At 39.3% G+C, this 15,298-nt stretch overlaps 1 protein-coding gene across 2 annotated transcripts in view; it reads right to left on the bottom strand.

Moving 5' to 3' along the window:
• PTPRO (protein tyrosine phosphatase receptor type O) overlaps positions 1 to 15,298 on the bottom strand; it is a 210,907-nt gene that overhangs the window by 93,014 nt on the left and 102,595 nt on the right. For both annotated transcript variants that reach the window (XM_036251440.1, XM_036251441.1), the window contains exon 2: positions 4,881 to 5,154. In XM_036251440.1, coding sequence (XP_036107333.1) covers positions 4,881 to 5,154 — 274 coding nt within the window. The remainder of the gene's footprint in view (positions 1 to 4,880; positions 5,155 to 15,298) is intronic.

Genomic DNA, 15,298 nt, shown 5'->3' with positions numbered 1-15,298 from the left:
CCAGGAAGGCTAGGCACGCTCTCTTACATAATTCTTGTAGGACATTTATCATATCTTGTAATGGTTGATGTGTCTTTTCCACGTTAGTATACCATCTTTGAGTGTGGGTATTTTTATTGATCTTTATTTCTCTGGCACCTAAACATGGCATAGAGAATTTAAAAAATAAATAAGAAAGAAACTCATAAATTATTATTTTTATTTGGAGCAGATGGATTTTTGTAGAACTGTATGTTTGTGGAGTGTTTCTGCACGTGCTCTGAGTGTTTGCCACCACTCTGTCCAGGACTACGAACTGAGAAGGTACCTGTATGTACATAATATCCCCCGAATCTCTGACCGATTGTTTTTATGTATCATTTCATCTTCCAAGACATCAGATCTCCTCTCTAAAGTGCACACAATATACTGAAGGTTCTCAATCAATTAAATATTAATCACATGTCAGAGCCTAAGGATTACGAAACGCTTTTAAACTGACCAAACATTGTGTTTGTGCTAAACATATTCTTTGCCATGTTCCTCTGCTTTCTTTGAGAGCACCAGACTCAGAACAATCACAGAGAAATATCAAAGGACTGCTGCAGGGCCAATTGCTTTCCCGTTGCTCATTACATCAAGACAAGGCTCTAACACACAGTAAATGACTGCAACAAAGGTACCCTTTTATTCTCAAGAGCAATGTGTGAACTCTGTGAGTCGATACTACAAAGGTTTCCTAAACTTTTAAGGAAAACTTCCTGTTAGAAAAATAACAATGGCAAGGTTACATCATTAACTAACAAGTAATGATAATTTTAGAGTTCAAAAGTAATATTAGTCAACATGCATTTGAATTCTTTTTTTTAAGAGAAAGCTGAACCCCAAATGTTACCTTATGCCTAATGTCATAGAAATATTTGTGCATTAACACACAGTTTTTATATTCCCAACCAAGTATCCCTTTTGAAATCTGAGATGACATAATTCGGCCTTTAAAAATGGAACTGAAGAGGAGAAACAATAAACCATATTCATTTTTACTTTTTAGATCAATGCCAATTTCCTCTTCCACTTAGCATACATACAGAAAGCAGAAAGTCAATCTCATTTCCCGACACCCAACAACAAGAAGAAAAAGACAAATAATTTATGAGATCATAATTTTTCTAGCGTCTATCAGAGAGGTGAGATTGCAAGACAACCAAATGAAGTAAATTCCAAAGAGTGACAAGCTCCTCTGAGGACAGAAGGGACAAAATGTTTTCCTTAGTGGAGCATAGTAGGAAAAGTTAAAACAGGAAAGAAGAAAGCAACTAAGGTTTCAATGAATTCATGAGGATGAGTAGGTTCTAAATGACAGTTTAGAATGGTTCTGTCCAGCAAGTTAGTTACTGGCCACCTGTGGCTATTTAAATTTCACTTATGAATGAATCAATCAGAATGAAATAAAATTAAAATTTAGTGACTGCTGTACTGGATCATGAAGATAGAGAACATTCCCATGACTCAAAAGTACTGGAGCAGCACTGGTGTACAAGGGCTTGGAGTTCCAGGCGCCGTTGAGTCCACAGCCTCTCTCCAGCTCTTTTTATGGGTCTTTCTAAGTGAAATGAGAAATCCTGAGGGTGAGGGCCACCCTCTGGGTCCCAGGCAAGCAGATGATATCTGGAACCACCAACAGATCATGGAGAAACCTTATTTAATTCCCAGGACCTTTCTCGAACACGAAGCAGAAGGCATAAGGCATTGCGGAGGGGCAGCAAAGTCTTTCCTTCCCAGTTTTCAGGCAAAGATACCCCACTTCTGGGGACAGGTGTAAGTAAAAGACGGCAGTTCCGGGTAGAGGGGCAGAAACTCTCTTGAACCCATTGGTTGCGCACTGATACAAACGTTAGAGTTCTGCTACTACGTGCTACTGCCGGGGAAGGGTAGGAAGCTCCCAAACTGAACACCTTCTACACATTTAAGGCAGACTTTGGCTGTCAGTTTATAATGAGGGGTAGGAATTCTAAAAACGCCTCACTTAGAATCACGGGGTCTGCCTAAGCCTGAGGCTGGACCAGGAAAACCAAAACCTCCCCTGTCCCCAGCAAAATCTTAGCAGTAGTAAAAAGCAGCTGCAGTGCATTGTTAAGGGAGGGACACCCCAGGGAGCCCTTCTGTGCGGCAGGTGTCCAGGGCTTGCTGAACACTGAGGCTCCAACTAGAGCACTGAGAAACCCCTCGACCACTACCGGCACCGCCTTAGGAGGACTTTGACATCCATCCTGATCTAAAGGTGACCAATACCTTAAACCCAGTCCAACCCCCCCACAGGAACAGGGGTAGATTTAAATTTAACATTATATATAATTACATTCAGTATAAATTCTCTAAACACACACTATCAAAGTGGGCCACCACTAGCCACACAAGGCGACTGAGCACTCGAGATGAGGCTAGTGTAACCAAGAATGTGAATTTTCAATTTTATTTAACTTTGATTAATTTATGCTTAAAACTTAAAAAAGTTTTGTTTCATTTTTATACTGATTACATATTAAACAAATATTTTGAATACAGTGGATTAAATAAACTGTTATTAAAGTTAATTTCACCTTTTCGAAAAGTTTTTAAATTTTTCTACCAGAAAAATTAATATTATGTGATGGATCTTCTATTTTTATTGAATAGTGCTGGTCTAAACACTTCAGTTAAAAGGCAGAGATTTTCCAGATTGGAATAAAGCAAGATCCAGCTCTATGAGTCCCCAAGAAACCCTCCATCATACAAAGACATAAATAGATTGAAAGTAAACAAGTATACCATGACAATACTTAATAAAAGAAAACTAAAAAGTCTATATTAATATCAGATAAAATAGACTTCAACACACAGCTTATTACTTGGGACACAGAAGGACATTGCATATGATGCAAAGCTCAGCTCAATAAGAAGACATAGCAATCCTAAAAGTGTTTGCACCTACAACATAACAGAGCTTCAAAATATGTGAAGCATATACTAAGAGAAGTGAAAGGAGAAACAGTCAAGCCCACAGACACGGGTGGAGACTTCCACACTTCTCTATCGAGCATTGTTAGAACGAGCAGACAGAAAAGCAGTAAGACTATGGAAGACTTGAACACTCAACTCGGACCAAGTGCTCCCAGCATATACACCAGTATAGACCACATGTGGGACCATAAGACAAATCTCAACAAGTTTCAAGTCATTGAAATCACACAAAGTATGTTCCTTGTTCACAAGCATCTACTTAAGAATCAATAAAAAGATCTCTGCGAATTCACCCCAAATTTTTGGTCATTCAACAACGCACTTTCAAGCCCACATGTCAAAGATTAAATCACAAAGGAACATAGAAAATACTTTAAATAGAACTCATAGCGTGTTCTAATGAGTTATTCTAGAAATCTTCTAATCAAATACTTATAAAAATTTTTTATGAGCCATTAGCTGAAGGACTGACTTGTCCGGCTCTGTCTAATCAGGCGTGGCTGAGGGCAAGCAACTGAATGTTGAGTCAGCGAGTAACTACAGTTTCATTTTGCTTTGTGTTTTAGTCTTTTATTCATGGCTCTTCCTCCTAGTATTTGCTTAACTAAATTTAATTAATATTTATTGATCACCTATTAAACATAAGGCTCACGTTAGATGCTTATGAAATTATGAAAATGAATGAGGCAAAGCTTCTGATTTCAGAGAGATGTATTATAAGTATTATGTACCTACATCTGCTGTCTGGATCTATTTACTCCCAATTCACCTTTTGTAGAACTTGTTTAAGAAAGTATTTTTCCAGAGAATTTCTTCCTTTGATTCAACTAGGCCCTAGATTTGTTTATTATATCTATAAATCCTGAAGGTCTTATGTCTGTGCCATTCCTAATTTTAGGACCCAAAGTGGATCTGGGACTCTGCCAAGGCAAACTTTAATTAATTTTTTATTGACATGTTAAATGTATGTCCTCTAGCTTGATTCTGAGTTCTTGCTTCTTGGTGTTTCTGTCCTTTATCCCAACAGAAAATATCACTATGTCCTTTTCTTTAACTGTTGACAGAATGATCACATATAGCTGTTATTTAAAAAATTGCAGGTATTGAAAAATTTGCACTGAAGAGTAATGGGCAAAAAGAACTTTGCTGAGCCATTAAATTGCTCTACTACATTATAGATAACAGTTTCTCTTCCACACCTCAACATATACAGTGGAATTGCATCTTACTTTGAGATCAGGTATTAAAGTCTGAGTAAAGTGAACATCACATATAGTTAAAACCAATTTTTAAAAATTCCTAATATCAGCATTAACTTTTTAAGACATGGACTACTGAACTTTAAAATACCAATGATTTTTTTTTCTTGGCATTTTTCTTGGGCACTGGATGCCAAGGCTATTATCAAGATGAGGTGGGGAATAGTGACTGGATAAATAATATTATCTGTCTCTCAGATAAAAATGTAAAATAGAATTTAAGCAGGCTAAATATTCGAGAATAAACTCATGTCTCATAAAGCAAACTGCTTAGTATGAGAATATGTGTTATTAAAAAAATACCTTAATTGCGGTTATACTATTAAGTTATATAGTAAAAAATTACATGGTCCAATCATGAATCTGAAATTGTCATTCAGTCTTAAAATACCTCATTAAGGTTTGCCTTCTTTTCGTTTTAAACATTTTAAACAAAATATAATAGTAACACATTACTAAACTTCAGCAAGAAACTGTATTCTTAATATATGCAGAACTTTCAACTAATGTCACTTGAAAGCAAAATTATGTTACTTGACTTCACTTGATCTTGCCATTCTGAGCTGATTTCTCTTAATTAGAATCCCATGAGAATACAAGCAAAGAAGAAACACAGAGGGCAATATTATACATGATGCTTACTTGTTAACACAGTGATTGATCTGGATGGCTTGGTAACCACATGTCCATTTACCACTACCAGAGTGATTATATAGTAAAGGCCATGATAATTGGCCTTAAAGGTAACAGGAGGAGGCAAAGTGCTGTTGAACTGCTCAAATTCGAAGAAGTAATTTTTTGATTCACCGGTTATCTTCACAACATACACGGATGATGGACTCATGATATCTGAAGCTTCTAAAGAGACAACGATGCTATTATCATCTTGAACAGTTACATGGAATGTTGTAGCGTTCTGTTTAAGAAAAGAGAAAACATGGAAATGGAGGTCAAATTCAGATTATTAGCAATAAAATTATACTGAAATAATTTTTCCAAGACGAATGCTGTGGTAAGCATGACTTTGGAAAATACAGTTACACCATTTACAGGGAAAGGCAGAAAGAGAGGTGAACTCTCTTATGTCTCATGATTTTTTTAGGATTTTACTTTAAGGATTCTTCTTCATTGAAAAGTTGCGTCCAATTCATGGGTTGTGTCATGTAAAAAACTCAAAATAAACATCATGGAAATGAGTAAATAATGAATGAATGAAAATCGTCTTGGCATTCAACTTCCAGAGAAGTCCTTGTTTCCGGCTCTGCTGGAGAAGCTCCATGGTTTCAGGGAGCACGTTATCTTACGGTGGGGGGCAATGCTGTGGTCGTCTTAGGAGAAGTCTAGAAGAATGTCTCAAGGCAGTTATTTCCTCCTTCCCTTCTCACCTGTCAGCTCTGAAATTACTAAAAGCCAGCACTGAGAAACCTGTGACAATCTTTTCATCAATGGCTAGCCAGTCCTTAATAGTAGAAGCTAAGATGCTCTTTGTAGAAGGGACCGGACTGCGGATCCGCAGCATATATGGGAAAGTCAGCAGTTAATGGACTGAAAACTTTGCTCCAAGTTTGCAGGTAAATGTTTATGGACAGCATTTGAAAAAACCATTTGTGTAGTTGGTTTAACTATTTTTTCCTGATTTTTTTCCCACACTCCACAGGCTGAATGAGCCCTTCTGCTCTCTGGTTTCACACAAGACTCAGACACTTTGCACCACTTGTTACTTTGTTTTAATTGATCTTCTGGGTATGCAGACCCTGGGAAAGTGATTTCATCACTCTGAACCTCAGACTTCTCTTCCGTGGAAGTGGGACAGAAAATTGCGGAAAGTTGTTAAGGATAAGGATCCAGAGGCTAAGCCAGGCAGTCTATAAACACAGTCATCTCATCTAATACTCCAATGACCTCATGAGATGACATTATTTTCATTCTCAGTTTTTAGTTGAGGAAACAAGGTTCAGAAAGATTAAGTCACTTGTCCAAGGTGACACTTCTTGCCTGGTCTCTTAACCATTGGTTAGCACAAATCAACATTGAGTTTCATTGTTGTTCTACATATGTTTGTGTTTCCCTTTCAACACACTGAGCCTGATATACAGCATACAGCTGATAAGTGCTGGTTAAATGAATGAAAAAATTGCTGATTGCATTAATTATAGGGAGGCATTTGCCCCTTAGAATTAATCGATTTATTGATTGTGGTACCACCCATATTGTCATTAGACAAATCAAGCATACACTACTATCAGTACCATAAAAAAGCATACTCTATTATCAGTACCATAAAAGAGGCTATACAGACCTTAAAAATGTATAAATATTTTTCTTATTATTTTTTTCAGAAATCTAATTCTTACAGGTCCTAGACTTTTAACAGTCTAATTCTGTTAACATTCAGTAGATTTAATGGTGTTCATATTCTAAGCACACTAGACCCTAAGTCCTCTAAGGACAGGGGCTGTGTCTTATTTCTACCTGTATATCCAGCTCCAGGACCAGCCCAAGACCACCCCCACCACTGACACTGTGCACACCTACACGCATGTCCAGCCGCCCAGCAAGCCCGGACTCACAGTCACCCCCTCGCCTATGCTACGTGCTTTGTGACCTGGGTAATCCTTAACATTTTTTAATGTCTCTTTATCCACATGGTCTTATCCTCAGACACATGGTTAGGTTTCTAATATTGAGTTCTGTACTTGTTAGGGGAGGTCATCGAGAGGACATGACCTCTGGTTGACCCCAGAGCTGGACCCTGGCAATTGGAGGCTCCCCTGTCCTTGGAATATGTGTTCAGCTTGTCTTTCCGGATCTCGAAGCTGCCCCAGGATTACAGCACTGAGATAGAAATGTGTTGTTGAGACCGCCTTGGTGGTCTACATGACTGACCCCAGTGAAGGCCTCTTGTGTTTGTGACTGAACCCCATTAAGGACTCTAAACTTGTAAGATTTTGTGGGCTGTGAGAACATTTACTCAGCTTGGGCAGTCTAAGACAAGCTTCCTGAAGGTAAGTCCCCTTGCTTATGAAACCTGCCACTTACCAGTCTGGAGTGGTTTGCCTTTCTTCCAGCTCTCCCTGTCCTCCTGTACAAGGACTGGTTTCCAATTCCACCCCAGAGGTTCCTGGCCAGTTAGCAAACCAAGAGTACTTTTGGGACCAAACATAGAATGGGACCCATTCTGTACAGTCATGCACTTCATGATGATGTTTTGGTCAACAGCAGACTGCATATGTGAGAGAGTCCCATAAAATTATGATTGAGCTGAATATTCCTATTGCCTAGTGTTGGCTGTAGCTGTTGTGTCTTCGTAGCATTTGTAATGTTGTAAAGCCAAAAGGCATCACTCATGTTTGAGGTGATGCTGGTGTAAGCAAGCCTACTACTGTGCTGCCAGTCACATAGAAGTATAGCACATACAGTTACAGACAGTACATAATACTTTTTTTTTATTTTAATTTTATTTTTTGTTATAGATGTTTCTCCTTTTTTACCCCATTGAAACCCTCCTCCCCATCCCCCCCGCCCTGTCCCCGGCTTTGTTGTTCATGTCCATTGGTTATGCATACATGCATATAAGTTCTGCGGCTTATCTCTTCCCACCTCCCACCCCCTCTTCTGAGGATGTCAGTCTGTGCCCTACTTCCATGTTTCTGGGTCTACCGTATTCCTCAGACTGTTACATTCATTATATTCTGTATATAAGTGAGATCATGTGGTATTTGTCTTTCTCTGACTGGCTTATTTCACTTAGAATAATACTTTCCAGGTCCCTCCATGTCGTCTCAAAGGATAAGAGATCTTTCTTTCTTACAGCTGCCTAGTACTCCATTGTGTATAAGTACATAATACTTGATCCCGATAATTAACAACTGTGTTACTGATTTACGTGTTTACTACACTATACATGTTATCATTATTTTAAGGTGTACTCTTTCTACTTATGAAAACGTTTGCTGTGGAAGAGTAGGCTGTGTGACGCCAGCAGCAGCCTCGTAAGTGCTGCTTGATTTAATCTCATATTGTTTTGTATAGTAACAAATAGGACCATATAGCCTAGGTGAATAGTGGGCTATACCATCGCGGATTATACGAGGGAGCTCTATAATGTTTGAACAGCAACAGAATTGCCTAACAATGCTTATTTCTCCTAGTGACTCCTGGTCATAAAGAGGTGCATGACTCTGTTACCAGTGGCCCCTGGTGGATCTGTGAGCCTAAACCAGGCACTGAACATGCAGTAGCATTGAAGTCTGGCTTCCATTCATTAGTGATTACAGAGCTGGTTCACTAACTCAGAAGACAGTAAGTTTACACACATCACATTCATATTTATCAAGAATTTTTCACTCTGCTTTAACAGCCAATATTTGAAAGTTTTATGATGATAAAAGAATAGACTCAATCATGTAAAGTGTTTAAGAAATATATATCGAATGTGTCACGATGCTTTGTAGATAGTAAATCTTCCAGGGAAGGGGTTAATCTTCCAGAATCGAAGGGCAGCTTTGTAGATGAGTGTATCACCCATGAAAATCAGCTCTGGCAGTGCCTTTCAGGTTGCTAAAAATAAATCAGGGCGGGCTCATCAGATTCAGTAGTGGGGTTAATGAGAAGAAGGCAACAGGCCAAGTGAGATCTAGGCAGTGAGCCTAAAAGAAATGTCATCGTGCTATTTCTTTCTTCTCTGTCTCTTTGCTTCAGCTCTTCCTAGAATCTATATTCAAGAAACAATTCCGAATACACGCTGCAGGCATGTAACCCCTGCTGAGAAACAGAGCAAGAAGGAAGAGTTAATAGTAACAGTAATGGATCTGACAAACGTAGGCAAGGCCAACACTAATTAATTTGGTGGAGAGGAAAATATCTAAAACTTTTTTTTTTTTTCCTTTTTCTGAGACTGGGTAATAGTATTGCTTAACTCTGCAGTGAAAACGTGAAAATATTATTACTAAAATTTCCTTTGCATAACAAACTTTAATATAGAAATTTCTTCGGTTCAACAGCTCATTTCACACTTGAGAGAACAGTGATACAAACTGATGCCGGGACAAGGTCTGGGACCCACATGTCATCGGTACGACTCTTCCCTGAAGATTGCGGTGAGCTGCTGAGGCGGTGAAAAGGGCCGGCGTGCTTGGCTGCAGCGAGGAAGGAGGAACCCAGGAGCCTGTTCCTGCTCCATAGCCAGTCCTGGAGGCTCCAGAACATGCTGGGGACAGAGTGGGCAGCAGCAAAGGGGCAGACAATGCAGGATGAGTCCCTAGGGTGTGGGATAAGGAAGACTGGCCACCGATACATACCAGTCAGAAATCTCAGGAAGTCCTCCAGCATCCTGAGAAATGTAACTACTATTATCTATTGATAACCTAATCTGGACCAGGCTTTTCACTAGATGTTTTATATGTTTTTTTTTTTTTAATTCTTTATAAAAATCTTGAGAAATAAGTGTTACTCTCCCCATTTTACTCAGAGAAGTTAAATAATTTGCCTAGGAGTACAGCAATAAACGCATCAGAGAGCCTGACTTTCCATCTCTTCCCTGCAGCTATGACCTGGGAGAACTTGGGAAACCCAAGCATCTCCTACCTTCGTCCTCTTAATGTATGAAATAGTGGTAACTCCTACAACTCGTGAAATGTTTGTAACAATTAAATGGCTTTCATAAAAATGACAATAGTATGAACTCAGTACTTATTAGTTGTATTTCAAAGTACTTATTTTGTTTTAGTTAAGTCTCAAATCACTCAATGACCTTTTACTGATAGGGGTTCTATAAACTTTCATGTAATTAACTTCAAAACACTACACGATTCTTAATTATGTTCACTGGATATTTTATTCACAACCTTGTAGAGCAATCCATTCGCTAATTCGACAACAAACAAACATTAGCTAAGTGTCAACTGGGCCTCGGGCATCATGTTAGGTGTGCCGACAGGCTGATGAGTAAGACAAGGTTCTTGGACTCCAGGAGCTGAGGCTGTAGTAACAAGGGCACATGCACATGCATAATTAAAACACCAGCTGAGTGTTATTAGCTATGGACTCTGAAAAACTGCCCAGTGATTCCTGTTTTCTCTGCCTGTCTGGAATCTCTGCTAAGATCGTACCTTCTTCTTTTAGAGCCCTGATTCTTTCCCACTATAAAGCCAAGAGGGGGTCTGATGGGGACCTTGACTCAGTCTGGTGAACCATTGTACCCAGCTCCCTCTCCATGAAGATCATTGTAGGGATGCACATGTGAACCACACCCACCAACTAGAACACTTGCTCTGAAATTTTAGAACTGGAGTTAGTGGGGAGGAGTTTTCTCCTCTAGCTCCCAGGATGTACAACTGAAAAGCCAGTGTCTATAATTTCTGTCCCATGAAGAAAGCTGCTTGAAGGAAAGGTCCTGGTCTCAATCATCCTAAGGCCCAGCCACTGTGCAGTATGAGGACAAGAGTAAATAAATCTCAGTTTGTGGTCCAGCTGGTGTGACTCTCTGGTTGAGCATTGACCCATACACCAGGAGGTCACCGATTAGATTCCTGGTCAGGGCACATGCCCAGGTTGTGGGCTAAATCCCCAGTGGGGAGCATGCAAGAGGTGGCCAATCAATGTTCTCTCTCTTTGATGTTTCTATCTCTCTTTCCCTCTCTCTTCTTCTCTCTCTAAAATCAAAAAAGAAAAGAAAAATGTCAGTTTGTGGTTTAAGTGTTTGAAGCTGGACTTCCAAAGTTTGCAGCCAGCCAAATGTTCTGGTCAGTACAAGAGAATGTGCCAGTGCTATAGACATAAAGAGAAAGAAGCAATCAGTTCTGCTTCTGCAGATGGGGGTGAAGGAGGGCTTCAGGGTGGAGGCAATGCTTGGAAGATGCTCAGGAGTTTACCAGGGGAACACAGGTCAGAAAAATGATCTGGAGAAGGGGAAAGAAACCTCACAGTCTTCTGAAGTGGCTGGATAGTGGGAGGATGCTCAGAGGAGAGGGTTGATAGCCCTGTCCAAGATGTGTCGAGTTAAGGAGTTTAGATATCATCTGGGCGAAAAGAAATGATGAATCATTTCAATGCAGAAAAATGACATGGTTAGATAGATCACAGTTTAGAAAGACCAATATAGTTAGGAGTGTGGACCAGCATAGTTAGGAATCAGTGGACTGGGCCCATCAAAGGCCAGTAGGCAGTAAGGATACTTTTGCAACAGTTCAGGTAAGATGTGATGAGAGCTTGAGCCAGTGCTGGCTGCCCCAAATCTGCCTGTGTGGCGTGTCTCTAGCACATTACCAGTGCTCCAGTTGGCAACCTGATCAATGATTAGACTTACTAGAGGGCATTTTAGAAAGAACACTTTAAAAAATTCTGCTGTGCTAAGGTTACCACATAAAAAGTAATGGGATGTTCAACTCTTTTAAATAGTAATATTAATGATATCCGGTGCTTATATAGCACTTATGGATAGCCGTGATACTCTGCAGACATTATGTAATTCATCCACTTAGCCTCCTGTCTATCTCCCAGGAAACCATCTCTAGCAAGATATTCACTCCTTTTAGGTCCTTCAGGAAGATCAAAGTCACAGAGCTGCCCTGCCAGGGCAGGCTCCTCCTGGCACTTCCTTAGAATTATTTACAACTCTCTTTCAAAAATTGTCTGAGCAGAATTTGGAGGTTGATCTCAAAGGCTAGAAATGGCTCCCCTTATTTTGCATTTTTTACGCAATTTTCTTCAGATGTGTTTTGAGCAATGGTGTATTAGGAACTTTGCAGGACACTGGGGATGCACTCTATTTGGGAGTAAAGAGAAAACAAAGGTCTAATGTGCCTTCATCCTTCCTAGAATTGTGTCTGATCAATAATAATAGCAATGATGATGATAAGGATGATGATAGCACAATAAAGACCATGAACTCATGCAGTGCTTATTATATGCTGCCAGAAACTGCTCTGAACCGCATACACCGCTCTGCTGTGTAATACCAGACTTCTCCATGGGTGTCCCGAATGCGTCTTTTCAGGGAGAGCACGTCAGTCCTCTCACCTTGCCGGAGTCCACATTCACGCCAGCTCTGCCTTTCATGTTTGACATGCTCAGATACACTTATTTCTGTCTTTACAATTTCATAATGCCCTCACCTTTCATGCCTCTCATTTGGTTAAGGCATCCAAACCCAAATGTCAGGCAGGTAACATTAATGTGAGAAGCAGTCAAGCATAAGAGGATTGAATGATGGAATAGTTAGAAAATGGGAGGGTACCTGTGTTGTCTAAACGCATCATTAAAAAGCACATGAAGAAAAAAATAAAAGGGATCTAAATTGGAAAGGTGGAAGTGAAACTGTCATTATTCACAGATGACATGATATTATACATAGAAAATCCTAAAGACTCCATAAAAAATCTACTAGACTTGATAAATGAATTTGGCAAAGTAGCAGGATACAAAATTAACATCAAGAAATCAATGGCATTCTTATACACCAATGATGGACTCACAGAAAGAGAAACTAAAAAAAAATCCCATTTACCATCATGGCGAAAAAAAATTAAGACACCTAGGAATAAACTTAACCAAAGAGTAAAGGACCTATTTGCAGAAAAGTACAGGACATTGAAAAAAGAAATAGAGGAAGATATAAAAAAGTGGAGGCACATACCTTGTTCATGGATTGGAAGAATTAACATCATTAATATGTCCCTACTACCCAAAGCAATCTATAGATTCAATACAATCCTCATCAAAATACCAATGACATATTTCACAGAACTAGAACAAATACTTCAAAAATTCACATGGAACCAAAAAAGACCCGGAATAGCCACAGCAATCCTGAAAAAGAAGAACAAAGTAGGTGGGATCACAATACCAGATATCAGGTTATACTACAAAGCTAGCTACTATAATCAAACAGCCTGGTGTTGGCACAAGAAAAGGCATAGAGATCAATGGAATAGAACAGAGAATCCAGAAACTGACCTAAAACATTATGTCCAATTAATATTCAACAAAGGTGGCAAGAGCATACAAAGAGGTAATGACAGCCTCTTTAATAAATGGTGTTGAGAAAATTAGACAGCTGCATGCAAAAAGATGAAACTAAACCATCAACTTATACCATACATAAGAATAAACTCAAAATGGATAAAAGACTTAAATGTGACTTGTGAATCTATAAAAATCCTAGAAGAAAATGTAGGCAACAAAATTTCAGACGTCATACGCAGCAGAATTTTCACTGATACATCACCTAAGGCAACAGAAACAAAGGAAAAAATGAACACATGGGACTACATCAAACTAAAAAGCTTCTACTCAGCAAAAGAAATAACCATCAAAATGGAAAGGGAACCCACTGTATGGGAGAGCATCATTTGGAGATAGTTGAACCGAGGTTCAAATCGCACTTAAGGGATAATCTCTTGTTTTAATTCCTTGAGCCTCAGTTGCTTAAGATAAATTATGGAAATACTAAAGTCTAATATGATGAGGTTTTTGTGGGATAAAAACAAGATTATATGTGTATATTTTGTAGCCCAACACCTGATATCTAATAGATCGTCCAAAAACAATAGCTAATTGTTGCTACAAAATTTATGATCTATGCTTTCTCATTGATTTTCCTGGGGATGTGTAAATGTCAGAAATTGTATCTTTTTTGGTCACTAATACAATGATTTGTATATTGTTCAATGACCATTCTGACTTTCAGTCTAATTATTTAGTAATCAGTATTACCTTGTTTTATAGTATTAGAAGCAAGACAGCCAGCCTTTCTTTTGCTATTATTTCAGAGCTAACCTGTTAGCCTGAAGATTACCATGGGAACAGTTTCCAAGACCTACTGTGCTGAGAAGTCCAGGGACCTGTGAAGCTGTGCCTGGCTGATGATAGGCTTGGGAGGAGGTGGGTCCATCCAGCACCCAGAAAGCCCCAAAACACGTTTGTTCTCCACAGTTCAGTGACCTGACAAATTCTAAAAACATGCAATATTTTTCTGACTTAATGTATTATGAAAAATAGGGGTTCCTGACAGGTTAATTCTGCCTGTGGAACAAGTGTTATTTCTCATAAAATGAAGCACCGACAAACATAATTTTGCCTGAATTCTTTTTTTCTTTTTTTTATTCTCCACCCCTCTTTTCTATCCTTTTCGGTATTTATAGCATTGAAATGGTTTTACCTCAGACAGATGCTTGTAAACATGTAGCTGTCCCACTTCTTGAAAGATACTCTGAAAGATGACGGTGCTGATCATTTGTTTTAGAATGGATGGGTTCAGTCAAATTTTCCCACAGGCATGAAGTGTCTCTCCAACTGTGACACCAGTTAATTAAATCCTGATGATAGCTGACAAAGAATGCAGTCTGCTCACCAAACACGCAGTTCACAGCATATTTAGGTGTGTCCCCTGTGACCTTTCCCCAGCACTGCGCTTTAACTCCCCTCCTTGTTGAGTGGTTAAAAAAACAACAACGTTATCAGAGCTTTCATGCAAATAGCTTCTCATGTCCTCCATCAGCACTGGGATTTTATGGTTTTCCTAGAAGGCTGATCCCTCCGTGCCAGATAAATGAAAGCCCAGACTATTAAGGGAGATGAAGTGTAATACTTCACGTACAGGCTCTGTGCAATGTCTACCTTCTAGCAGTTCTTGAAAAATTGAGTGCCTCCTGTTTGCCTGGGGCTAGGGATATGAGGGTTAGGAAAAGAAATGGGGTTTCTGCCCTAGTGGTGTTGGTAGTCTACAAGAAAAGAGGAAATACACCATTTAAAATAAGTAATTAGGAGCGCAAAAGGCATGGTTAAGAAGTTCATGATGATCAAAGAAGACCTAGGAGGAGGATCTAATGTAGAGGAAGAAAGAGACTACAGGTCAGTATAGGCTACAGTAAGAGCTGGCCTGGTGATGAGGTGGAGAAAGAATAGGATTTCTGAAGAACAGAGAAGTGAAGACCTGGGGCCTGGAGAAAGCATAATGCATTTGAGAAGCCAGAATAGTATCAGAAAGGTCAATAGTGGAGACGAGATCATGGGATATTGTGTAGGTCCTTCTAAAAAACTTGAGGCTTATGCTAAAGGCT

This window comes from Molossus molossus, unplaced genomic scaffold (genome assembly GCF_014108415.1).
Source record: "Molossus molossus isolate mMolMol1 unplaced genomic scaffold, mMolMol1.p scaffold_m16_p_10, whole genome shotgun sequence".
Lineage (NCBI taxonomy): Eukaryota > Metazoa > Chordata > Mammalia > Chiroptera > Molossidae > Molossus > Molossus molossus.
This window is presented reverse-complemented; position numbering and strand designations above follow the sequence as displayed.